Source organism: Ochotona curzoniae, unplaced genomic scaffold (assembly GCF_017591425.1).
Source record: "Ochotona curzoniae isolate NIBS_2020 unplaced genomic scaffold, NIBS_Ocur_1.0 contig_66, whole genome shotgun sequence".
Classification (NCBI taxonomy): domain Eukaryota; kingdom Metazoa; phylum Chordata; class Mammalia; order Lagomorpha; family Ochotonidae; genus Ochotona; species Ochotona curzoniae.
The window spans coordinates 21,644,189-21,671,481 of record NW_024466512.1 but is presented as its reverse complement, the minus strand read 5'-3'; the positions used below and the strand labels follow the sequence as shown (position 1 = coordinate 21,671,481).

The 27,293-nt window shown below is 50.0% G+C and overlaps 1 protein-coding gene across 10 annotated transcripts in view; it reads left to right on the top strand.

Moving 5' to 3' along the window:
* Nucleotides 1-15,598, top strand: part of BTRC (beta-transducin repeat containing E3 ubiquitin protein ligase) — a 150,990-nt gene extending 135,392 nt beyond the window's left edge. For all 10 annotated transcript variants that reach the window (XM_040992280.1, XM_040992278.1, XM_040992279.1 and 7 more), the window contains 5 exons: nt 237-355; nt 3,340-3,450; nt 5,119-5,197; nt 10,869-11,061; nt 12,533-15,598. In XM_040992280.1, the coding sequence (XP_040848214.1) occupies nt 237-355; nt 3,340-3,450; nt 5,119-5,197; nt 10,869-11,030 (471 nt within the window). In that variant the 3' untranslated portion in view covers nt 11,031-11,061; nt 12,533-15,598. The remainder of the gene's footprint in view (nt 1-236; nt 356-3,339; nt 3,451-5,118; nt 5,198-10,868; nt 11,062-12,532) is intronic.
* The last annotated feature ends 11,695 nt before the right edge of the window (nt 15,599-27,293 follow it).

Genomic DNA, 27,293 nt, shown 5'->3' with positions numbered 1-27,293 from the left:
CAAGAAAATATATCTGCAAGCCCAGACCACTCCATATCCATTTGAGAAATTCTCTAACGTATCAGCCAGCTAAAAATTAACTTGCTACCATTCATTAATCTTGTCTTCTGTGATTGTCTCAAAACTTGACTTCCTGCTATTAACTCACTCTTGTTTGTTTCTGCAAGGCACCAGTTGCTATAAAACTTACCAGGAAAAGAACCGCATTAACTTCTCAAAGCTATTTTCTCTTTCAGGTGTGGAACACAAGTACCTGTGAATTTGTGAGGACTTTAAATGGACACAAACGAGGCATCGCCTGTTTGCAGTACAGAGACCGGCTGGTGGTGAGCGGCTCATCTGACAACACTATCAGGTGTGTGGCTGCTGCCCTTTCCCTGTGCTTGCCTTTACAACTGCGTGAGCTGATTGTCAGCTCAGGTGTGTTGTCCCAAGGAGAGAGACATCACAACAAACCTTGTGTTAGTGTGTTGCCTTCTTGTGACAGTATGATCAGCAAGTAGGCCTGTTTCAAAACTACTGCTTCAATGAGGAAGAAAAAGACAAAGGCCAGCAGATGGAATTGAACTTTTTAAATTTGTCCTGTTGGTGGGCACATGGCTTACCTGTCATGATGTCAACTTGAGCTACCTGCATGCCACATCAGTCTGGCTCCTCTCCCAATCCCATCTTCCTGATAACATGAACCTCCTGATAGTTTGCATCCTGGGAGGCAGCAGGTGACAGCTCAAGGACTTTTGTCCCTGCCACCCATGTGGCAGACCTGAACTGTGTTCTAGACACCTGGCTTCATTCTGGCTGTTGCAGCCGTTTAGGGAGTGAACCAGCAACTGGAAAATCAATCTCTCTCTCTCCCTTTTTAGTAAGTAGAATCAGTTTTAAAATTAGTAAAAGCTAACGCTTTTTTAAGCGGTGTATTTATTTTTCATTGCAAAGAGTTGCAGAAAGAGAAGGCGAAACAGAAAGATCTTCCTTCAACTAGGTAACTCCCTAAATGTCTGCAATGGCTGGCTCAAAGCCAGGAGCCAAAAGCTTCCTTCTGGTGTTCCACTTGAGTGCAGGGACTTTGCCCAGCCTCTCCTGCTTTTCCAGGCCATAGGGAAGAAGCTGGATTAGAAGTGGAATGCACAGACCTCAAACCCATGCCCACATGGATGCCAGTGCTGCAGGTGGAGGTTCAGCCAGTTAGGCTACTGAGCAAGCCCAGAAATGTAAATGTTGACTAATAAATTACCGTGGGCCTTTTCTCTTTATTTCAGCTGTTCAAGAGAGAGAGGGGGGGAAGAGGATCTGTTTCCCTCTTTTAGTGATAATTTTGTCTTTTTTTTTTTCTTCTTTGTTTTTCTTTGTCTCTTTTCTTTTTATTTCCTTCTTTGTTTGTTGGAAGCATAGAGAGAAATTTATAAAACTGCTGTCTCACTTAGCAGATGGTCTGGCCAAAGGGAGGAGCCAGAAACTTCAGCCTAGTTTCCCATGTGGGTGGCGGGGACTCAAACATTTGGTCATCTTGTGCTGTTCTCCCACGTGCCTTAACAAGCAGGGCATTCTGAAATAGGGTGCCAGGGTTGCATCTGGTTACTAAGCTGACTGTACTGCAATGCCAACTTCAAGAAGTTTTTTGGGGTTTTTTATTTTTTTTTTATTAATTACATTGCATTATGTGACACAGTTTTATAGGCACTGGGATTCCCCCCACCCCTACCCAAACCCTTGGTGGATTCCTCCACCTTGTTGCATTACCACAGTTCAAGTTCAGATGAGAAAAACGTTTTGTTTCACATTTCGTGACTCACTAAATTTACTTCCCTTTGAAATTACGAAGATTCTGGAGGCAGCACTGCTGCCTATAGCGTTTATATCCCATATAGGCAATGGTTTGTATCCTGGCTGCTCTAATTTCAGATCCAGTATCTTGCTAGTGACCTCGGAAAGCAATGAAAGGTGGCCCAAAGCCTTGGGACCCTGTACCCACATGGGAGACCTGGAAGAAGATCCTGGCTCCTGGCTTCAGGCTTTAGACCAGCCCAGCTCTGGTCACTGTAGCTGTTTAGGGACTGAACCAGCAAAAGGAAAATCTCTTTCAGTCTCTTCTCTCTACCCCAACTCTACCTTCCAAATAAAATAAGTCTTTTTTAAAAAGTTGTAAATTGGGCCCAGCACAATAGCATAGTGGTTAAAGTCCTCACCTTAAATGACCGGGATCCCTTATGGGCACTGGTTCTAATCTGGGAGCCCCACTTCCCATCCAGCTCCCTGCTTGTGGCCTGGGAAAGCAGTCGAGGACAGCCCAAAGCCTTGGGACCCTGCACCCGCGTGGGAGACCCGGAAGAGGCTCCTGGCTTCGGATTGGCATAGTATCAGCCGTTGCGCGCACTTGGGGAGTGAATCATCGGATGGAAGATCTTCCTCTCTGTCTCTCCTCTCTGTATATCCGCCTTTCCAATTAATAATAATAATAATAACAATAATGCATTTATAACAAATATAAAGTTCATTGTTAGATTTATGGAAATTATTCCTGCAGCACATTTGGATTGGTCAGCCAGTAGGTAGTTTTTGAGTTGATATGGATCTTACATTCCTGTGGCATAAAAAAGACTGTCACGAAGGGTGGGTGCAGCCTCAGTGGCAGACATGGGGGGGCTTTGTCAGTGACATTCAGTGTCCACTCTTTTTTTAAGATTTTTTAATGTTTATTTTTATGAAAGGCAGATATACAGAGAGGAGGAGAGACAGAGAGGGAAATCTTCTGTCTGTTAATTCACACCCCACGCAGCTGCAATGGCCGGAGCTGCACCGGTCTGATGCCAGGAGCCAGGAACCTCTTCCAGGTCTCCCACATGGGTGCAGGGTCCCAAGGCTTTGGGCCATCCTTGATTGCTTTCCCTGGCCACAAGCAGGGAGCTGGATGGGAAGTGGAGCCGCTGGGATTAGAACCAGTGCCCATGTGAGATCGCAGCACATGCAAGGCGAGGGCTTTAGCTGCTACTATGGTGCCCAGTCCTCGGTGTCCATTCTTATTAGTGACTTCAGGCAGAATCATCTCCTTCCTAGGCAGCTGTGGGTATTGAACTCATCCATTTGCTTTCTGGGAGAACCTGGTTACAGAATTTTATAAAGCATTGTGCTTTGGAAATACATATTACATGTGAACTTATTCTATACATTTTTCTGCCCGAGTTCTGTAGTGGAAAGGAAATAAATTGTGCTGAAAGCGCTGCGCTGTTGTCGGGATGATGACTGATTTCTTCTTGCAGGTTTTGAAGCGATGTATGAAGTATATCAATGTGCTTAGAACAGCATAGATGGAAATTCACTTGACTCAATGTTCTCTTCCAGATTGTGGGATATAGAATGCGGTGCGTGTCTGCGGGTGTTGGAAGGCCACGAGGAACTGGTGCGCTGTATTCGCTTTGATAACAAGAGAATAGTCAGCGGGGCCTATGATGGGTGAGTTGCTAACAGGCTTAAAAACCAAAGATACATCTTACTCCTTTGTGGTTTTCAATGTTAAATAGAATCTTTTCTGGTCTCAAAACTTATGGATTTCACAGAAAAGCTCTGATAAAATATTTCTTGTCTATCTGTCCTCGCCTTTTCTTATGTAGCGTTTTCTAAAATGCCCTTCTCAGCGTTTTCTGCATTTGTTTGCATGTGATCTTCATGGGTAACCTGACACACTGAATCTAGCGGGATGTGTGTAAAATGATAGCTTATTAGTGCATTGGGGATCTGTATCTTTGGGGCTAATGTCATGAGGTCTTATCTTGCATTTTGATCTTTTTAACTCAGATCTCCTTGAGAATTTCTAGAAGTTCAGTTCTTGTCAGCATTTATAGCGACCATTTGTAGTGAGTCCACTAATCATCAATTTCTGCAGTCTAGTGATTAAAATCCAGTCGTACTGTGAATGGACCCGATATTTAATAACATTCAACGGGTCCGGTGCTGTGGCCTAGCAGCCAAAGTCCTGGCCTTGAGCACTCCAGGATTCCATATGGGTGCCGGTTCTAATCCCTGCAGTCCTGCTTCCCATCCAGCTCCCTGCTTGTGGCCTGGGAAAGCAGTCGAGGATGGCCCAAGGCCTTGGGACCCTGCACCTGTGTGGGAGACCTGGAAGAACTCTTGGCTCCTGGCTTCAGATTGGCACAGCACCGACCGTTGTGGCTGCTTGGGGAGTGAATCACCGAACAGAAAACACTTCTGTCTCCCCTTCTCTTTCTCTCTCTCTCTCTCTCTCTCTCTCTCTCTCTCTGACTTTGCAATAAAAATAAATAAATCTGTAAAAAAATAGCATTCGACACAGCATAAAATCACTTGAGAAAGATTCGTCACCATTTCTTCTCATCAAGGTGGCTAATTATTGAGGTGGGGGAGCGAGTAGAAGACTGCAGCTCAATATTGGCAGCTTTGTAAATACAGCGAATCAACCTACAGCATTTAGTTCATGAACTGGCTAGGAGCAGTAAGTGTGACCAGCTTACTTCCTCTGCTTCCCGTTAGCCATTCTGTCACACCCTTGGGAAATTGTTCATAGTGCAGTGACGTGTTCCATCTGGGTCAGCATTGTATTTTTCATTGCCTTGGCTTTCATCTGAAACCATCTCATGGGTTTTGTTTGTTAAATGCTTTGTGGATACATGATCTATAAATAATGTTCAGAAAGTCTAGACTTTTCCTTACTTAGGTCAAAATGTGAGTTTGCTTATATAATCCCAGAAGTGGTACATATGACCTAGGCCATTGTTAGAACAGGCCAGCAAGAGGACAACGCAGAGTGGTAGGTTTCTGGGTCTAAATAATCATTAAAGATCAAGTGTACAAGTTCTCCTTTTGACCCCAAATTATGGTGTGACTTGTATGAACTGTCTTCAGTTTGGTTAAAGCTGACATGATATACATTTTATGTTAAATACAGACATCTTCGCCTATTAAGATTAAAAATTTTTAACTAACAATGAATGCCAGAACTGTCTCTAATACATGAAGTTCATATGTATTCCCATGAGCTGAATTTGTCATTTCAGCTATACTGATTATTGTATTTATTACTATGACTTGCTTTTCCCTAATTTTCCTTGTAACTAACATGTTTTTTTTTCCCTTTTTGATCTTCAGAAAAATTAAAGTGTGGGATCTGGTAGCTGCTTTAGACCCCCGAGCTCCTGCAGGAACGCTTTGTCTGCGGACCCTTGTGGTAAGAGCCTTTTGATCTCTGGGGCTCAGAGAGCAGGTAAAGGAGGAGGTTAAGGTGAATGTGCCAGGTGCATCGCACGTATAGACCCAGACTTGATAGTTAGGACTTCACAGAACCTACTCCTCAGTAGAAGGTAACGGATCCTTGACAATAAAATATGTGTGTATAGCTCCTTTCATCCCTAAATGCTTTAGAGACTGTATGGAGAGGGGGATGTGGCAGCTGTTAAACAGCTGCACAGTAACTCTGCACAACAATTTAGTACAGGAAGTGAATAAGAATTCTGTATCCAGCAGAAGCAGCAGGGGGTACTAAGGGGGAGAGAATATAATTACTCAAATTGGAACCCGTCCAGCATCTGAGGACCTGCACACCTGTGCCTGCCAAAAGTGCCCTGGGAGTCTGCGCCAACTCCCCGGTCAGACCCCCAGTTCTGCGTGCTGTTCAAGGCATGGTGCCTGCAGCAGCCTCAGTCACATCTCTTGTATTCCCTGCTTGAAGAATGTGACACTGGGAAGAAGAGCGAGGCAAGAGGAGGAATGTCACCTTCAGATGCACTAAATTCTTTAGTATGTTGTTGCCCAAGGGGCTACACTGGTAAAAGCTGCTTCTGTTAGGAAAGAGGTAGACACTGGTACGGACAGAGCCCTGCAGATCTCCGGGAAAAGAGGAGAGCAGACATCTGAAGCCCACTGTTCTGAGTCGACAGTTAGGTGGGCCTGTCTTCCTTGTAGGATTTAAAGTTCATTCTTTAATCGCCAGATGTACATACCTGCATGTTTCACACCTGTCTTCAAATGTGCACTTCCATTCATTTACAGTTAGCCCAGCAGATCTTGTTTTTGAGCTGTAATTTACATGCAGCAGAATGCATTCCACTTGAAAATATAATTCTGTGAATTTTGCAGTTATGTAACCCCATTTCCATCATTCCCTCCCACCCCATTCTCGTGTTCCTCTCTGTATCAGCACCCACCCCATCCCCACTAGCAGCTGTTAGCCCTACAGTTTCACTTCCTTATGAAGCCATACATTGTGAGACCCTTGTATTCAGTTTTTTCCACTTCATCTGAGATTACATGTATCGGTTACCTTTTTTATTGCTGAGTAGTATTCTGATGTGTGGATAAATCATTTGGTTAGTTCATTCATCAGTCAAGAATGTTTGGAATGTTCCCAGTTTTTGTTGATTTCTGTACAGGCTTTTCTGTGTCCATACTGTTTTCATTTCTCTTTGGTAAATATCTATGAGTACAGTTTATGGATCTTTTGATAAGTGTATATTTAAACTTAAACCACCAAATTATTTCCTGCAGTGACATTTAGGGCCAAAGGTCTGGATTTTTACTAAAATGTAGGAAAGTTCCAGCTATTCATATCCTTGCAGTACTCTCATTGGTATTTTTAGGAATTGCAGTCAGTTGAGTGTGTGGGTAGTGGTATCTCATTGCATAATACTTGAAATGGATTTCTCATACTCAACATTTAATGGGTCTTGATTGGTTTGTTAGTTTGTTCCAGTCTGACTGTCTTGGACTTTAAATTGATTGCCATATTTCAGCCCTTTACATACAATATAATGTTGACATGGCTGGGTTTCAGTCTGTTTCTATTCCTACCTTTTTCCTCTTGTCCTTCCCCCGCCCACCCCACCACCACCACCATTTTCCTGCCCATTTTCTGATTTGTTTTATCTCCAACTTATCTCTTAAGAAGGAAGATCACAGCCTGGCACAGTAGCTGGTTTTGGTCCTTGCTGTCATTTCCCTCCTGCTTAAAGACCTTCCTGTAACATTTTGTGTGCTGAGCTATGCTGGTGACATCTATTCTCAGCTGTTGTTTGCCTGAAGAAGTCTCTCTTTTGCCTTCATTTTTTTTTTTAAGATATTTCGCTACCTAAACAATTCTAGGTTGACAGTATCTTCCAGCACTTTAATGATGTCATTCCGTTTTCATCTGGCTTAGTTTCTGATGAGAAGTTGGAAGTCATTTATCTTCATTCTTGCACACATAATGTATTTTTCTCCTCTGGCTGCTTTTAAGATTTGCTCTTTATCACTGATTCTCAGCAATTTGATTATGATGTATTTTGGTGTGGTTTTCTTTGTGTTTTTTGCTACTTGGGATTAAAAGACAGATTGTCAGTGGATCAGAGAAAAACAGTGGACTGTATGTTATCTATAAGAAACCATTTAAATGTCATGACCCATTTAGACTTAAAGTAAAATATTTGAAAAACTATGCCATGTATTATGGACCAAATTGTGCCCACATTTTGAAGTTTTAACATACCTCAGAATGTGACTGTATTTTGGAGATAGAATTTCAACAGGAGTAATTAAGGTTAAATGAGATCATTGTAGGCTCTAGTCCTGTATGCACACACACAGAGGGAAGGACTATGTGAAGTCAAAGGGAGGAGAGAAGCTTCAGAATGAACCTATTCTCACCCCCACCTTGAATCTTGGACTTTAGTCTCCACATTGTGTTGTGTTGTGTTGTGTTGTGTTGTGTTTTTCACATTCTGTTTTTAAGCCACCTAATGTGTCATACTTTGTTACAACAGCAGTAGCAAACTAATATACCATGCTAACACTAATCTGAAGAAAGCTAAAAGAGCCGTATTAATTTAATAAAGCAGAGAACAGACTTCAGAGCAAGGGTTGTTATCAGGTGAGAAGGTAGGCTCTCAGGCCACAATGGAATTAATCTAGAAATCAGTAACTGGAAAATGCTAGAATATCAATGGAGATTAAACAACGCCCTTCTAAATAACATATGACTCAAAGAAGAATGCTCAAGAGAAGTTGAAAGTATTTTGACCCAAGCAAAAATGAAAATACATCTTGTTAAAAAATTGGGGGATGCAGAGAAACCGGCACTTAGAGGGAAATTTATAGCATCAGTATGTGTATTAGAAAAGAAGGCTGTGAAATCAATAATGTAAGTTTCTGCTTGAATAAACCAGTAGATGAGATTATATCCAGAGTAAGCAGAAAAAAATAATAAAGATTAGAACAGAAATCTATGAAATTAAAAAAAAAAAAAAGAAAGAAAGAAATGAATAGAGAAACTCCGACTGGAGCTAGTACAGTAGTGTTAGCAGGCTGGGCCTCCACCTGTGGCACTAGTTCAAGTCCAGGCTGCCCCAGTTCCAATCCAGCTCCCTGCTAGTGGCTTGGGAAGGCAGTGGAGGATGGCCCAAGTCCTTGCATGTGATTGGAAGACCCAAAGAAGTTCCTTGCTCCTGGCTTCAGAATGGCTCATCCTTGGCCATCATGGCCATGTGGGGAATAGGTGGAAACTCCCTGTCACTCTCTCCTTGTAATTCTGCCTTTCAAATTAAATAAAAAAGAAATAAACAAATAGTAAATGTTCTTTTCTAAAGTGTGTGTGTGTGTGTGTGTGTGTGTAAAGATAGAAAAAACAAAACTGAGGAAATGGCCATTTAACCTAGCAATTAAGACATTGATATTCCACACCAGAGAACCTGGATTTGACTCCTAGAATTGAGTTTCTACTCCCACATGGAAGATCTGTGTCAGGTTCCCCCTGCTTCCAGCTTCAGCTCCCATCTGGCTGTGCTCATAGGCGTTTTTGCAGTGTGCCGGCAGATGGAAAACATGGGATCTTTTTCTCTCTGTTTCTGTATGTGTCTGCACACACCTATCACATAAATAGATTGACAAAAAAACTGATTTTTTTTTCAAGAATCAATACAATTGATAAGTGTGCAGCAAGACTAGGAAAGGAGAAGTACAGATTACTGATACCAGCACTGAGCTGACATCCCCACAGATTTCATGACATTGGAGATCTAGTGGGACACTGAACAGCTCTCAGTGTACAGTGTTAATCACCTACATGAAGCACAATAATTCTTTGAAAATTGCATGCCACAATTCACAGAAGAAGCATATCATCTCGACAGGCTTAGGTTTTTTAAAGAAACTGAATCAGTTGTTAGTGGCCTTTTAAGACAGAGACCAAGCCCCAATGATGAGTTCATTAAACATTTAATGAAGAAACTTCACCAATTTTCTGAATTCTTCTTTAAGATACAAGGAGATCAAATGTTTCTTAACACATTCTGTGAATTCATCATTACCCTAATCCCCAGGCAAAAAGGCACGACAAGGAAAGAATAACTTGGTACCCATCAGTATTTTTCATGGACATAGGTGCTCATCTTTGTACATTGCTAGATCTTGAATGTAAATTGGGGCAGGCATTGTGATGCAACGGATTAAGCCACTGTTTAGGACACCCGCATCCCATATTGGAGCACCTGGGACTGAGTCCCCCCTCTGCTTCCATCCATCTGTCTGTGAATGTGCCTGGAAGGCAGTAGGTGATCGCCCAAGAACTAGCTTTGCATAGTGCACCTGTGGTTTTTGTAGATGGAAGATTCCTGCCTTTCTATCTGCTTTCTTTCTTTGTCACACTGCCTTTTTTTTTTTTTTAAAGATTTATTTTTATTATGTTTTCATTGGAAAGGCAGATATACAGAGAGGAGGAGAGACAGAGAGGAAGATCTTCCATCCGATGATTCACTCCCCAAGTGAGCGCAACGGCCGATACTATGCCGATCCGAAGCCAGGAGCCTCTTCCGGGTCTCCCACGCGGGTGCAGGGTCCCAAAGCTTTGGGCCGTCCTCTGCTGCTTTCCCAGGCCACAGGCAGGGAGCTGGAAGGGAAGCGGGGCTGCCGGGATTAGAACCGGCGCCCATATGGGATCCCGGGCGTGCTAGGTGAGGACCTTAACCACTTGCGCCACCGCGCCGGGCCCCACACTGCCTTTTGTAAACTTTTTGTGTTTCATTTGTTTGGAAGGCAAAATGAAAATATATAAAGGGAATGGCATAATGTGACCAGGTTAAACTTATCCAGGTATGATATGCAAAGCTGATTTCAGCATTAAATCTAATTTATATAAATTATATATTATATATATATAGTAGAGAGGAGTCTTGTAAATGTTGGTTGGGTAAAAGAAGCCCAGCATAAAAATACAGACTTTTTTGGTATGAAATTCAAGAACAGGCCAAATCAATGATAGCATTGGATTTAAGATAATACCAACTAGCAAGGGGCCAGAAATGCTCTGCATCTTGATTGCAGTGCTGATTTCCATCAGCAGTGTCCTGCAACAGGCTCATATTCACTTATGAGAACCAACTGTCAGAGTTTCATGAGTTTTGCGAATTGACCTGGTTGACCATGCACAGGTAACCTGAACTGGGTCATGGTAATAGTTTGTGTCACAGAAATGGTTTTGCAAGTTGGAGAAGGTTGACTGATGATACATATTGAGCAGCTCACCACTTCTTGCTCCAACCCTTGACCTCTGTTGAAGGAATTTTAGAGACAAAATAAAGTGAAGGAGGTCCCAACCAGTGCACTCATCTGTTTTAAATAAGCTTAGTAGTAAGCAACTAACTACAATGTAATTGTCTCAACTAAAGGATATTGTTTGATCTGTTTTGCTGATGGAATTAGCTGACCAGTACTTGACTTTTCTAGTGTGATTGTTTTTCCTTCGTTTTCTAAATGACTAAGTGGTACAATGAAAATTAGCAGCACATGATAGCCTCCTTTAGACATGCTGGTGAATTGGTGTTCTTTCAGTTTTCAGTTCAAATTCTCACCTTTTTTTGTTTGCCTCCGTTCAGGAGCATTCTGGAAGAGTCTTCCGACTCCAGTTTGATGAATTCCAGATTGTCAGTAGTTCACATGATGACACGATCCTCATCTGGGACTTCCTAAACGATCCAGCTGCCCAAGCAGAACCACCTCGTTCCCCTTCTCGAACATACACCTACATCTCCAGATAAATATGCATACACTGACCTCGTACTTACCCAGGTATGAGAAAAAATTGTGAGCAGAGATAAGAGAATGGACTACTTTGGGTCCGAGACAGCCTTGGTTCAGAGACAGACTTTCTGCAAGGAGTTGGTGTTTGGGAAACCTTGTCACACCCTATGTCTTACCAGATTCTGTAAAGCAGTGAGACATGAGACAGGCTTGGGTGGCCAAGGGACCCTGCCATTCACTAAAGGCAGTCAGATTCTAGGGGCCCTGCCTGTGTGGTAGAATTAATTTGCTCCTACCCCCTCACCCCTGTAGGATTATCTTGAAAATAAAATGAGATTCAAAGTAGTTTGAAAGCTAAGTTACCATCCAAAAGCCTGTATGTGGTGTTATAGTTTCCATGTCAGTCAACTGCCTGCATTGATTGTTTTTGAGCCAGTTTGGTAGCTTACATGTAGATGGCAATATCTCTTGGTGGGATTTTATGCTGACACTAGCAGCTTTGCCAGGTTGGTGTCACTCAGTTGTATTCCCACTCCTCCCCTTCTCTCAGACAGAGAAGATCCAGGCAGGAGCTCTGCCAACAGATTAGGCCTCCATCCTCCCAGAGCCAGGGGAAAGTCCTAAAACCCAGATGTTGGGGAAAACGGCACAGGCTGCTGCGGAGCAAGGCTGTGCTCACAGCATCTCGACTCCTACGCTTGCCTCACTTCCCATGGCTCCAGCACATGTGCACTGTCCTTTTACACTTCTGGGTTTGCTCCTCCTTGGGGGGAGGGGAGCGATCCACACCTGGCATGCCCTGCGGTGGAGTGGTCATGATTGTCGGTTGCCATGGACATGTACTTACATTGGGTTCTATGTCTTCTTCCAGTCTCATCCCCACAGATTACAGATAGCACTAAGAGCCTGTCTCTGGCCCTTTTGCCTTACCTGAGCTTCCCTCCTTGGCTACATTGTCTCCTTCCAAGGCATCAGCCCACAGTTCTACATAGATGACTCTGAAGTTCCTATCTGCAGTCCCGACTTGTGCTGTAGTCTCCAGGCAGATTGCAGCCACTGGTGACATTACTGTGCTTGCTGGTAGCAGGTGCACCTCTGGCACGCAGGCCCACGGTCGGCTTCCCTTTCCTCTTACCACCAGGACTCTGCAGCCAAACCACCAGGCTGATGTCTTCTTCTGCTGTATTCCCATCCCTGCCTGTCCTGCCATTCTTGGGAGCAAGCGAAAGCTTGATGCCAGATACCAACAACATTCACTGTCAACCTCAAGACCCAAGTCCTCTGCTTGAGCACCGTGGCCCTGAGCATGTCACAGTGACTCCTGCCTTTGGTCCCTAGTCAGGTCATGTTGATAGGAGCACCCACATGCCATGAGCAGGTGGCAGCCATTAACAAGACTCTTCCCCCACCCCACCAGTCCGTTTCCCAGCTGACAGCCAAGAGCGTGGCTTTTTTCTCCTAGAGCGAGTGGGGAGCATGGGGAAAGGGACTAATGCCTGTTTGCTCTGTTTTCACACAGGATTCATTAAAGTTGCGGTATTTAACATATCTGCCAATACCAGGACGAGCGACAACAGTAAAATCAAACTATTACCCAGTTTCCCGGACTAGCCGAGAGTGGGGCAGTGAGGCTGCTGCTGGGACACAGCTGGTCTGCAGTCGGCCCAGGACAGACTCCTCAGCGCGGCCACCTGCTTCAATGCTGCTATTGGAAGACGTTTTTCATTTGTGAATGAACTTTTCAACCTCCCGCCCCTCCTCCTTTACCCTGCACCTGTGGTGGTTTTTTTTTTTTTTTTTTCATTTGGTTCCAGACAAAGATGACTTATAAATATATTTAGTGTTTTGCCAGAATCTCTCTTGCTTTGCCATTAAGCAGAACTAATTGCCCTATATAACCTATTGGGAGTGACACATTTCCTAGGGACTTGGGGGTGCAGGCAGACAGCACCCAGTGCCTCCCAGTTAACAGTGCAGCCCAGCCCCACAGCTCTGAGGACATGGAGCTCTGGGTGTAGCCTCCAGGCAAATAGAAGACAAGAATGCATACACTGGAAGATCGGGGCCTGCAGCCTCCCTTCTCTTTCTCCACTTCTGTCCCTCCTCGCTTCTCCCCACCACCTCTAGCACTTTCCACCTGTTCCTCTCCATCCAAGAAGAGAGTGTGTGAAGTGTCCTCGGCTGGAAGGCACCCACTCACCTAGAAAACGCCGCTGCTGCAAGAGCTCGGGGCTCACACTTGGCAATGTAGACGTTGCTGCAGGTGACCCTGCGCTGGCTCTGGATTCTCCTCCGAGATGCTATTGCTATCTTTGCAACTCTCTTCTCTTCTTTCCTCAACCCAAAAAGGAGGGGGCCTAAGGGCCAGCACTTGCTGGGCTTCATCAATGGCTGCATCTTTCTGGACTCAGCAGTCTCCTCGATTCCATGTAGAGTGTGGAAAGGAGATGCTGATTGCATTTCCTCTCATTACCAATTAGATGTGTAATAAAAAGTGTTGTGCTTCATCTTAAATCACTGGTAAGGCTCAGCCCACAGAAAGGTCTGAAATGACTAGAGCCAGGCGTTCAGTGCATCTTGCACATTGGTTCCCATCTCTGATTGCCTCATCACACCTTATGAGCATCCAGGCCCCCGATTTTGGTGGATTCACTGAAGAGATGGTCAGAAGTAAAAGCTGGCTTCTTGGGCATTTAGGCCAATAAATATCATCTCTAAAAATGAATGTGACCTGCACCTTGCTCTGTAGAGCCTGCCTTCTGCTTCTCCCAAGCCTGGTGTTTGCAAAAGGGCAGAGCTGGCAGAGAGAGGATCAGGGTGAAGTTTGGCATACAGGGTTTATTGATGAGACAGAAGCTGCCTTCTCCTTCGTTTCTCCTTTTTCCTGGCCTTAACTTGTTCTCTGCTTTCCCCAGCCCGTAATATCTCTGGCCATCTGAACAACATAAATAAATGTACCCAGCAAGGGCCAGGCTGACCTGGCCAAGGCAGCTTATGGGTGGTGTGGCCACACCTGTCAGAGGCTCAGAGATCACAGGGCAGTCTTGAGTTTCCTTTGAAAATTGGGCTGTGAGGCCCATTATTCCCATTCTTCATGTAGTTGAGTTTAAGAAAGCTATGTTTTAGCCAGCTGGTGTAAAACAGCAAAAGCAAGAGCCAATTCCAAGCAGCCTACAACCAGGCACCGTTTAGTTTCAAGAGGGAGGAGGAAAGAAGCATCTTAACTCTCCTCTCTGATTTGTAGAGAGGTATCTTTCCAGACTGGATTTTGTTACCGTGTAGTGACAGGTCATGCACATGTGGGTTTTTTGTTTTGGTTAGGTTAGGTTTGGTTTGTTTTTGTTTTTATTTTGGCGATGTTTTTGTTGTTGTTTGCTTTTGTTTTGTTTTCTGATTTATGAAGACTTTGAGTTTATAGATCTAAGTTCTCTTCAGAAAGTGTTTCCCGGTAATGAAAGCTGTTGTCTGGAAAATATGTTCTCAATCTTAATTCCCTTTCCAGCTAGCCAAATGCTGCGGAGAATTGTTTCTGCTTAGCCACAGACAGGGTTCTTGCATGTTATTTTGACTCTTCATGGCATTTTGATTAGCTAAGCATTCTGCTACAGCTGAAGGTAAGAGGACCCTCAGACCCAGAAAACACAAAGGCTAGGCATTCAAGAGGGATGGTTCTTAGGCCGTTTGAAAATAGTCAGTAGCCATAACTTCACTAGCCTGTGTTAACGCGCTGTGCTGGAAAGTGAATACGCAGAGATGGCCATTGTTGTCCTGGACTATGCCCTGCCCTTTGGGTTCAAGTGCAGAGGCCAGAGGCTCTAACTGTTGTGTGGCTGACACACGCGCCCCAGGTGGACCCTGCAGGCATGGACCCTTCAGCTCAGTTGCAGTTATTCTCAAATTGTCTTCTCTGACACTGAAGGGAATAGGAGTGAAGTGAAGTAGTCTGAAAAAGACTTCTCAGCTCTGAGGGTCATTTACCAGTTCATTGTAGAAGAAATAATCAGGTAAGTAGAAGTTCATTTCCAGAGAAGGTAAACCCCACTTACTATCTCTGCATGATTTCAGGGGGAATTGATTATCACTAATCCCCAACTGGGCAAGAATAAATTGCAAAGTTTGACCTTTTTAAAAAGAAAGTGAAACAAAGAGAGTCTCAAAACATTCAGAGAAATGGTCAGAAAGGAGCCAGAGAACCCTTGGCTCTGAAGTGAAAATGTCCCGGTTGGAGATTAATTTCTCTTCAGTAGATCCTGAAAATGGCCTTTGCTGAGGTTGGGCAGGGCCCCTTGCAAAGGCAGGTGCACCTGTGAGGAGCATGATGTGCCTGCCAACTTCCCCCTGGGGCTGCTTGGGCACTGACAGCATCCCTGCTTCACCTGTGTATGTCACTGCTAAGCATATTCTCTTACCTTCTCTGTGCAGTTTGCAAGTGGACATGAATTATGAATGGGAGAGCTTTACCCTTTCCCTTGGTGAATTTAAGATGTTTCCTAATTTCAGAAACAGGGACACTCTTTGGAGTTTTCTTTTGACAAATCATAAATGTAACCTTCATTACTTGTTTCTTAGTTAGAAAAGACACTGAGACCCCCTCAGTCATTCTGTTTTTTGCTTGGGTAAAGAAAACCCTTTGGTTTTTGTGAGGTGTTTGGGTTGGTTGGTTGGTTGGTTGGTTGGGGTGTGTGTGTGTGTGTAATCTAAAGCTGCAGAGAAGCAACCAAGTCTCCTCCTTTGCTATCTTCTGGTACCATTAGTCTGAACAGCTGTAGTTGGTCTCCTCTTCATTTGCACTTAATTGTGGGTAGAAATGAAACTTGGACAAGATTGAGGTGGAGAATACTAGCAATAATTAGGGCTATTTGTCTTTTTTCCAAAGATTGGGTTAGATGCCTTGGTACTGTGGACTTTTCATAGCATCTTCCTTTTGCCATAGTTGATGATAACTTCCAGCTCAGAATAGTGGGGGCCTGTAAGCTCAGTAGACTTACTTCTGGAATCATCCAAGTTATTTGCAGGTAAAAATGGGATGCTGCGGCACCTACTCCATGTGAGCACCAGGCTCCTTGATGGTCAGGTTCACCCTGTGGCTTAAGTCCCCATTTCTGATCTCCCTCCCATTTAACTGAGTCATTCCAAGTTTCAGGTGTGCCTGAAGACTGCTGGCTAAGGGGCATTCCCCAGGCCACCATCCACACCGCCAGTACCCCAGAGCCTTGGGTTTTGTCCCCATAAGCAGTGCTAGAAAGCTATCTCTTAGGGAAATATGACTGAGGTTTGCTTCCTCTTACCTGTAGTTCGTTGATGACATCAGAATCCTTGGAGCTGGAGAGAGAAACCAAAAGAGTCTAATTTCCTTTGAAACCTGCTGTGTTGGTGTCGAAACCCCTGCTGTTGGAAGATGGGTACTGATGGCGTGCTTTCCAGCCAACCCAGCTGCTCTCTCAGCTCTGGTTGGTGTGTTTGGGTAAATGAGTGTGCGTGTGTGGGTGTGATATCATCAGTGTGATAAATACTATTTTAAACCATCCTTTTCCCCTCCTAACTCTTCCCGCTGCTGGAAGCTGAAGGAAAAGACCAACTAGCTTAGACCTCTGGACACCAAGAACACCAACACTTTGCCAAGTCAGTGACCCCTGACGCCCAACGCAGGCTGGCCTGGGAATGTGCCGTGGACACAAACGGGGGCTCCAGGTTGATGCTGCTCTTTGTTCTCTAGGTTGCTTTGACATTGGTGATTTTGTCACGGTGATGTGTAGTCAATGTGCCAATATGTTCACAGCTAGGATCATGGTCATAGAGTGTGCTTTGGTTTGGTTTGACTTGTTTTTTTTTTAACTGTTCAGAAAAAAAAAAGTAACGTAAATGACAAATATAAGATTAAAGTGAATTTCCTTAAGTGTCATGTCTCTATGCCCCAACATCAGAAAGTAAGTTTTTCAACATAGAAATCAAGATGACCTGGCCTGAACACACCAGCTTAGAAGGAAATCAGGGCGGATGAAGTGCAGAACTGAAGAAGAGGGGAGTGACAGAGGCCACTGTCACGCAGCCAAGTCCCACTCCATCCTGGAGGGAGTGGAAGCCCGAGTGGTATCTTCTGCATTCATCACCGTAGCTCGCCATAGCTCAGTCTGAGCCCAGAATTCAAATTGTCCTCTGTGAGTGAGAAGAGTGAGACTTGCCCTGCATCCCGCTTGGTCAGCCTATGGACAGGTGAGCTTTCCCCTTTCCTCGTGGCACCAGACCTCGTGGAGAGACCAGCATGAACATGAGGTTGCCAACAGGGCTCTGCCCTCCAGCTCCTTCCCTTCCCTCTAGTCACCACAAGACCCTAGTTGAGACTGACCGCCCCGTCAACCCTGTGGGCTTTCAGGAGTAATGTTTCCAAGGTGACATCAAGTGCCCAGAGCAGAGCTGTCCCAAGTAGAGCTGGAAGGATGACAGAGCATGGGGCACACCAGCGTTTGGCAGAAGAGGAGCCAAGCAGTGCTGGGACAGCTGGCATCTCCTTCATTGGCAGCAGCCTGCCAGGGAGGTAGGGGACTACAAACCCCACCCACCACAAGGCCGCCAGCACCCACTCAGTCTCTGAGCACAGAATTGAGCAGAGGCTTCCCTGAGTGTTTCTGGACTTGACGTTCAAACCCAGTATTGGATCTCTGTTCCTGGGGAGGGTGAGTCCAGGACAAGCCTGGGAAGATGTGTCCCAGGAGCCCCCATTTTTTAACACCAGGCTGCACCTGGCATCTGCTCCTCCCCCAACTCCAAACCTATAGCGGGGGGCCGCTGTCAGCAATGACTGAGGGGAGGGTGACTTCTCTTTCTGATTGGCTGTTGCCAATTAAGAGCATTTTATTAGGCTGCTAATTAAAGGCACTTCGTTAGCAGCAGGAGAGGCAGGGTGGGTGCCTGGTGAGATGCAGCCGAAGCCACAGAGAAATTGTTTTCCTACCCCTGTGGAAGCGGGGCCTCAGAAGGCTCAGGCCCCCGGCCCCTCCCACAGTGCCTGCCACCCCCTTGCTTTCAATTAGTGGCTCTGAGGGGAGTGAGGTCATTACCTCATTCAGACTGGAGAGCCCCCACCCAACCTCCTCAGACCATGGAGGAGGCCCTTAAGGACTGTCCCCAGGCACAGGACACACCTCAGTGAACCCCTTCCCCTCCAGCAAAGGAAAGCCCCTCTGATCCCATCACAGCCTCTTCAGAAGAAGGTGACCTGTTGCTTGGTCACGTGATCTGGGTCTCTACACCCCTTCCCCAGCACAAGCGCATTGTGGACAGTACGTGTTGCCACCCACCTTACGCCAGGTGGGCCTGGGTGGAGGTGGGTTGATAGTTTGGCAGCCCCACCCAGACTGGAGAGAGGCTCCCACTGCCCATAGCCTCACGGTTCAGGTTGTCTTCCTGAGACTGCCTTGGCATGCAAGGTCACCAGGGATGCCTTCTCTCCGGGGCCACCCCTCCCCCAAGTCCCATCTTGCTGCCCTCCTCACCCCCTCACTTAACTGCAGAATTAGTGCCAGCCGGGGCTGGGAGGGCGGATTTATGGCCAGGCCTGCCTCCCTCCATTTAACCCAAGGCCGGCCAGGGCTGCAGACACTAAATTAGATTTTTGACAATTAGAGAGACTAATGGGCACATAGCCATCCCCAGAGCCAGATCCCCAGCAAGGCCGCCCTTCAATATCCACCACTGGCTGTTCCCCTCCTGTGGGTTGGCGTTTCCCCGCCAGCCATGCCCTCCCTAGTCTGCCCAGATCCCCCTCACCACATGCCAGCGTGGCTCTGCACTCTGCCCTTCTCACCCTGTCCTGCTCCTCCACGGCTGTCTCCTTGCCCACTGGCTGCCTCCCTGGGGCCTGCCCTCCTTCAGTCTCTCTGATGCCCTGGGCAGACTACAAGCCCCTTGAGGGCAGGAATTCTGGCTCTGCCAACTCACACCCCTCTCCCCTGAGCGGCTCTTAGATGTGCTTCCCAGTGATTCAGAGGTGCTGCCCCCTGCCCACCTCCATCAGGCCCTGACTGCAGCCAGACTCTGCCCCAGCTAGGGTGGGGTCCCCCTGCCCAGCACCCCTCAGCACTGGCTGCTCATGGCCCGGGTGGTGATGAGATTGCGGTAAGTGGCGGGGGGTGGGTGCTCACATTCACTCAGGCAGACTCATAGCTCTGTCAGGCTGATTGGTCCTGAGTGGAGGCGCAAACGGCCCCCCACGGACACGCCGAGATTGGTTATAAAATTACAAGCATTTGTTCTCCTGTCAGTGGCCTGTCCTCCCTCCCTGCCGCTGCCTGCCTGGGCTCCCCACCTCCTCCCCACCCAGCTCTTCTTCCCTCGGGGTCACACCATGTTCCCTGAAGGACCTGCCCAGGGCCATCATGGCAGCTGGAGCCAGGAGGAGACTGAGAGTCACACCTTGACCATGGGTGGCCACAGATAGGTCAGCCCCAGAGGGAGCGGACACTGGTGTCCAGGGGTAACTGGGTGGGGACCAGGCCAGAGCCATTGGTGACGGGGAGGGACCTGGGTCTGTCCTGTTGAAGCCCAGGACCCACCAGCCACTCACCCCTGAAGTCACTCCAACCAATAGCCAGGGGGTTCTCCCAGTGCCCTATTGCACCTCTTCATCTGCAGGCGAGCCTCAGACCCGCCCTTGGGTCACCCACCTGCGTCTGCCTTCGAAGGCCCGTTAGCCCCACACCAGTGTGCCCAAGGCCCTAGCACTTTGTGCTAGGAGCTACCTGCTTCCCTCTAGTTCCAGCTCTGCCTGTGACCCAGCCCATGGCCTGGCAGTTGACTGTCCACCCTCCTTTCTCCAATCAGATCCCCCACCCAGGGCCCTGGGTGGCTGCCAGCTCCAGTCTTGGCCCCGCCCACTCCAGAAGCCTCAGGACCCCCTGAAACTGACTGTAGGAGAGTGCTGACATGAGCTCCCAGCAGGGGACTTTGGAGGAGCAATCCCCTGGCTGCTGGCCCCAAGGTGCCTTCCTGCTGCCCGTCATTCATTCTCAGCCCACAACGCATTTGCCATGATGACAGCTTTAATGAGGGTGGCGACGGCTCATTGTTCGCCGGCAATGATGGAGTGGACCCTCCTGGGTTCCGCCATCCTCCCTCTGTCCAGTACCACCAGGTCAGCTCTCCCCACCAACTACGGGGTTGGAAATAATCTGGGAGAACCCGCTCTCATCACGCTGGGTCCTACGTGCTGAGGCCTGGGGTAGCTCTGAGTGCTACTCCAAGGTGGGAGAGGGGAGATGTTCTTGTGGATTCCTGGGGGCTTCTTAGACACCCTCTCCTTCCTTCTCCTGTCCCTGGTGGGAGGCTGCAAATCTCCGTGTGGCCACCAGGTGTCTCCTTGGGCTCAATTGCCCACACTGGGTGGCCTCTCTTGTGGCCCCCAGTCCCCATGCACACAGGTGCCACATCACCAGCCCCAGACAGAGCAAGCCCTGGGTGACACGTTCATGTGTCCCCTCCCCAGGAGCTGACAGGGATCGCTAATCTCTCTCTAATCTTCTGTGAATCAGCCAGGGTTTGTCCCGCTGCCGCACAGTTGCACCCACCCAGACCCCAGTCTGCAGGTGCTGAGGACTCAGTGACTGCATCAGGGAGGGGAAATTTGTGCTGCAGGACAGGGAGCCTCTGCTTTCGCAGGGCTGGGGCAGTGAGAGCCGAGGAGCCTCCATGAGGCTTGTGGAGGGTCACAGCTTTCATTCCATGCTCCCTCATCTGCAAAATAGAGACCAATAGTCACACAAAATGCTGGGGAAAGCTCAAGTGTTGCTGTTTGAGTGGGATTTAACCCTCCAGTCAGAAATGAATGGTTCTGGGAGGCAGGAGGCCTGAGGCAAAGATGCTGCTTCTGGGCCTGTGGGCTGGCCTGGGGGTGTGGGGGCGTGCCCTTGGCTGGTAGCTCTTGTTTATGTAGGCAGAACAAGACCCAGCTGCTCCCTGCTTCCTGGTTCACTTCACAACCCCTACATTTTGCACGTGCATCACCATGACCACACTGCAGCCTCCAGAACTGAGCCAATGGCATTGCTTGACCTTAGACTGTGGCCTCCAAAACCATGAGCCAAAACCAGCCCCTCTCCTCAATGGCTGGAATCAGGTCCTCATTATAGCGTTGCGGTGCAGGCACAATGGGCCAAGGGGCTGGGCAGCCAAGCTGCTGGGCATTGACATTGCCATTTGGTGCCAGGAAGACCTTGGCACTGCAGGCCCTAAGACGTGGGGGGGGGGGGGATAGCAGCTGGGGGAACGGGGGTTACCAATAGGAACTGACTGGCCTCTGGCCAGACCAGGGTGGGTCCAGGGTGCAGCCCTGGGGAGTGAGAACTGCTGGAAGGATGTGCCTTGCATTCAGAGGCTGCAACTGGGTTTTATCTGTGAAGGGCCAGCCAGGCCTTGGTGCCCAAGGGTGCAGCAGGGAGGCAAATGGGGGTGCCCCTGTCCTGTGGTCCCACACACACACACAGTTCCATGGTTGGGTGACTCCCTTGCCTCCCTGGGGCCTGCCATTTCCCCAACTCTGGGAATGGCCCCTTCCCAAGGCGGCCCTCAGCAGAGGCCAAGGACCAGGCTGCAGGGCTGATGTTAGGTAGCGGTAAGTATGTGCAGCATTACGTATGTATATTGGAGAGTAAATAACCCCAAAAAGCGCCTTGTAAATAGACTCCGAGTTTATCCTTTATTAATGAGGCACCGAGAGCCCCGCTGTTTTAGAGCAGCGAGACTTTCATAATATCAAAACCTAAATTACACTTGCAGCTCTCGTCCCAGCCATGAACAGCTCTTGGCTGCATTTTCAGAGTGAGCAGGCAGCAGGCATGGGTGCCTCTCACTCACACGGGGTCCTTGGGCAGCTCTAGGCCACAAGCCTGAGTCCTGTGGGTGAGAACCATCTGGGTCCCTGGCCTGGCCTTCCTCATACAACTTACAGGATCAAGCCCCCACCAGGCTCAGAAGGATGGAAGGCAGGATGGCACGTTTCCAAGCCCTGCATTCCAGCTTCAATCTTGCCAACTGTGACATGGGACAGTGCCTCCTGGAGGGAACCACCTCATCTCCCAAGAAGGTGGTTGTGAGCTAGAGGTGCTGGGAGGGCATGGCCCTTAAGGGCCCGGTGGGAGTGACTGCCAAGGCCATGCCTCCAGCATCTTCAGTACCCAGAATGACTGGCAGGTGAGGGTGCAGGGCTGCTGCTCATCTTGGCACCTGCCCCCAAGGGTTTTCTAGGGACCACCTCAATCCCCCCCACCCATCTGGAACACAGCCACAGTCGGGGCCAGCATTCCGGACCTGCTTGGCCCTCGCCCCCCAGGTCCAAGGCCCCCTTGGGCATTGTGAGCTCCCAGCCTTAGGCTGGGCCAGGCAGGCCGGGCAGGCGGGCAGGATTTACAGCCTGGCCAGTGGGGTCCTGTGCTCTGGTGGGTGTGGCCCTGGCTCTGCCCCATTATCTGGACAGTTGGGTTTAATAGTCATTGTGTGCTCATTGGAGCCCAGTGAACAGCGCGGGGCGACACCCCCACCATGCACGCCGCCCGCTCCCCAGCCGCACAGCCCACCGTACAGTAAATTAAAAATATGAATCACTTCTCCCCGCTGCCTCCCCAAACGCTCATCTTGTCAGCCTCTGTGTTGCCTTCATTTGTATTACCTTAATTTAATGTTAATTATGGTCTTCATTTACAAGGAACAAGCGAGCCCCGCTCTGCCAGGAGACCTCCCTGCCATACCCCTTACCCTCTCAGTCCAAGAGGGAGAAACTGGGGGAGAAGGAATGGGGGGCACTGAGGAGGGAGGTAGGGGTCGGCAAGGCCCATGGGATGGGAACCCTGGGCCATCAGGGTTCTGGGAGGATCCAAGAAGGACCCCTCTCCCTCAACCGTCCTACCAGGGACCCTGGTGTCATTCACACCACAGCTGTTTCCTGAGCACATAATACATGCAGCCAGCCAGGGAGCAGGCGTGGGGTGGATGCTCCCTGCTGCATGAGGGCTAATTCAGCCACCCCTGCCCTCCTGAGGAGAATGTTCTAGAAAGCAGGGTCGGTGACATCTGTTCCCAAGGGGGCAGGCACCTGACACAGACAATCTTTCCTTCCCAAGCGCCCTTCTTGGTGACCTGTGAGATCTCTGCCCCAGTCAGCTTTGCCCCACTTCTAGAGTGTTTTCAGTCTGTCTTGCTGCATATCAGCCAGGGCTCAGAGCTTGAGGAAGACCCAGAGCGGAGGGCGGTTCCCAGACTGCTGTGTTTGAAGGCCATGTGGGACCCAGGCCATGCCACATCCCCTAGATTTTGCCAGGTCAGTGAGCCCTGTGTTCCAGACAGGCCTGGATGAGGTGGGGGTGGGGAAGCGCTGATGTCACAGGAATGTCACAGGGAGCTGGCACTCAGCTGCCATCAGCCAGAAAACTCCAGCCTGCCCCTCAACACACTGGGCAAGAAGGGCATCAGTGAGGACCATGTGCCTGATGGTTGAGGCTGACCTGAGGGTGTGCCCACCACACCTGTCCCCTCGGGTGCTGTGGGCACGTGTGTCCGAGCAGGAGCACGGGTCCAGCAGGCACATGTGCGTGTGCGCTCTCCCCCCCCCCGCCCCCCCCCCCCCCCCAGCCCCGCCGCTGTCAGCCGTGCTGATGACATTGGCGCAGAGGAAAGTGATGACAAATGCCCGTTATCAGCGAACGAGGCCGATGACAAATGCGCGGGCGCCCGAGCAGCCCCATTACGCTGTAATAACAGAAGATGGATGGCCCGGCGCCCCCTGCCCCACCCCCACCCCCTGCACCGGTAACGGGAGACGTGTGGCTCCGCCCGCCCGCCTGGGAGCCCAGGCACCGCAGTCGGGCCACCGGGCCACCAAGCGCGGCGAGGCCAGGGACTCCCAGGCAGCAGGGGTTGAGCCAGAAACTGTGCTGTGGGCTGGCCGCCCGCGGCGGAGGAACAAAGCGCAGCGCTCAGCACGCACGCGGAGGGCGCCTGGGCATCCCGCTGCCTGTGGCCAGGACACGCAGCTGTGTGCACACATGGCCTGCATGCGTGCCAGCAGCCTGTGTCCGGGCAGTGTGCACCTGCAGCCCCGGACCAGGCATAATCCTGCCTTCCCAGGCCCACACTCTTCCCCACCTGGGGTACTAGCAAGGTACTTTCATAGATCCATGCCTTTAAGTTCTCACAAGAGCCTACAGAAACCTCTAATGTCCAGGCACATGTATGCCCCTAACAGGACTGTTCACGCAAGGGTGTGGAAACATGTCAGCATAAATGTTAGCACATGAACATAAACATAGCCCACACAATTCAGGACATTTGGACACTACCCCTGCAGGCCTACCAAGCTGCCTCATGGAGCCTTAACTGAGCTGCCAGCAGGCATACCCCAGCTAAGGGGGAGGAAGTGACATTGACGAATAGGAACAGCCCTGTCTTCTGGAGTCTGCAGATTAAGGGGCAGGCGATTGTCTAGGAGCACAAGGAGCAGGTAATTTGTGTTTTGATCCACATAGATAGCTTGTGATGTGACATTGCCAACTGAGCAATCAGGAGGGTCTTCCTGGAGGAGGTGGGTGAAAGAAGAGGGAATTTTCTAGAGGAATTGAATTCCAAGGGAAAAAAAAATCTGGCCACGGGAGACAGGGTAGCTGGTATTGAATGAATTTGATGGGAATTAAACTGATTAGACAGCAGGGCCACCCAGGCAGGCATGGTCGCCATGAGAGACCCAGGAGGCCTGCTTTTACAGCAGACAGGAAAGCAGTGTGGGAGGGAGTGGCCAGGGAGGCCTCCAGAGATGTGTGCCAGCATGGCGCTCAGGGCCTTGCCTCCAGAGTCCAATGTGTTCATCTGCACTGAACTTCAAAGTGAGGCTGCCAGGCCTGGAGGCAACGAGGGCTCACACTTCCGGGCCTAGCGAGGCAGCTGGGAGCAATGGGAGAACCTGGATGAGCGGGTGCTCCGGGCTTGTGGGGAAGACCATCCCCGGTGTGCTCTACCCACCTGCATCGTGTCCACACGCCAGCCAGGGCCCCTGGGTACACCGCAGGTACCTGCCTTCTGCACTTCCCTTGCTACAGTACAAACTCCCGGGGCTGTACCTGCTCCCCCAGGAACTGGCACGGGGCGGGCACGTGGAACCTCATCTGTGGGTGGATAAGTGAGGGGGGGGAGGTCTCACACACGGCGTCCAGGGCACATGCAGGCCTGAATGAACTGCGCTAGCCCGTTGCCCTTGAATGTGGTTTGGGGCGGCCTGCCCTGCCTTAGGGGTTCTCTCATTGGGTGTCTCCTGGGCAAAGAGCCAGGCGGGAAACAGATGTTGGCAGGCAAGGCCCAGCAAGGGTCCCTCCCTCTGCTGACTATACCCCTCCCACTCTCCCAGATGGAAAAGGCAAGATTTCACCAGGTCCCCTAGCTGACCTACACCATGAAGGGTCACTTCCTTCTCAGCTCTGGCTGTCTTGGGACATGAAATAGAGTGGGGGTCCAAGGGATGGCGCAGGGGACCGTAGACAAGGGGAGGGAGTGGCTGGCTTCTTCCAGGAAGTAGAAGATGAAGGCCTTGCTTCCCACACCCCCCATGTCAGGAATTTCGAGGTAAACCCCAAACTAAACTCTCTCAGACGCTTGGCACAGAGGTGAAAATCTTAGAGTTCAAGTGCCAGCTCTGGGTCAAATCCCCACTCCGGGCTATGCTTCCATTCCTGGCGTCCTGCTGATGTACTCCTTGGAGGTCTGAAGGTGATGGCTCAAGGAGTTGGGGTCCCTGCCCTCCATGAAGGAGACCCTGGTTGGGCTCCAGGCTACTGGAGCGTAGCAGTGGGTGAAAGAATCGCCTCCCTCTTTCTCCAATCAATTTGAAGTCCACACGTGACCTCAGGAGCTTGGAGTGGGAGGAGGTGCACCTGTTTTGCCTCCCAGGTGCTCTGTCTTCTGCCCGCAGGGCCTCCCCCTCCCCTTCCTGTCCGCGGCTGGCGGAAGTGCTTCCCTGGACTGATCTTCCCTCCCACCCGTTTCCCCTTCTGGGACCACTCTGAGTCTCTCTGGAACGTTCTGGTGCCTTCCCCCAGCCCCATGTCAGTTCTATCCTCTGGCAGCTCGAGTAGGGGCCCCTGCGAAGCCCTTGCCCGGTGCTGTGGGCACAGGCACGGTGGGACTCCAGCGGAGGTGCCCGAAGGAAAGGGATGGGCCAGCTAATGGGCCTCGTCCCTCCTCCCTTGGCCAGTTCACTTTTTCTGTAGCGTTATTGACCCGTCATTAGTTATCCGTCCAAGGTCGCCAGGCCTGGCCCAACCATAAATCATGGCGGCTGGAGCCGGGCGACGGGCGCGGCGGGTAGCTGGGCGCCGACTCAGCCCCGGGAAGAGGAGGCAGAGGAAGCCCCAGTATCGGGAGAGCGCCCCATTCCGGGCCGGGGGCCCCTCGCGTGCCCAGCAGCCCTGTCCTCCTCCATCCTCCCTTCCGGTCGGGTCGCTCGCTCGCTCCTTCCTCCTCTCTGCACCTCTGGTCCCGCGTCGAGGGCCGGGCAGATACGCCTTCCCTCTCCATCCATCAGCCTGCCTCCATCCATCCATCCCAGCCTCGTCTGCTGCTTTAGAGCTTCCTCGAGCAAGGGCAGAACTCCCACCAGGAGGTGATTACAGGTGAGTCGGGGGAAAGAGGGTCCGATTTAGCCACCAAGGTCACCGGTCCCGATGTGCAGACCCTGCTACCCAGCGCAGGAGGGAGAGGAGCCCTGCAGGGAGCCCTGCCTTCCACCCCGTCCTCCCCACATCCTGGGGTTCGCCGCCCCGACGCCAGCAGCGCCCTCCACCTCGCCCCACAAAGCCCAGTCTTCCCCAGCCGGCGCCGCGCGTCTTGGTCGGTCCTCGCGCGCCCTCTGCTGGCGGCTTTCTGGAAGCGCGTCGCGCAGCGCGAACCCCCGAAGCGCTCCAGTTCCCCCCAACTGTGCAGCAACCGCACCCGCTCCGGGTCCCAGGGAGTCCGTTTGCCTGTCCTTAGGAGTAGAAATAGGACTTTCAGCCTGGGTGCAAGGAGCAGAGCTGTGGCCTGGGAAGCGGCGATGAAGTTGGTCACGCAGAGGGCACTTCGTCCTTTGCCTTGGGGGTTCTGCAGCTTCTGCGGGCAGTCGGCTTGGGTGGGTAGAGGTGCGGGCCGCTGTCCTCGCCCAGCGCTCCGGGACGGTTCCCAGGCAGGCAGCGGAAGGCGGTGTCGCAGAGCCAGGGCCCCAGCCAACAGCTGGGCTGGGGCTTAAGGGGCGTCTTCCTTCCGAAGAAGGA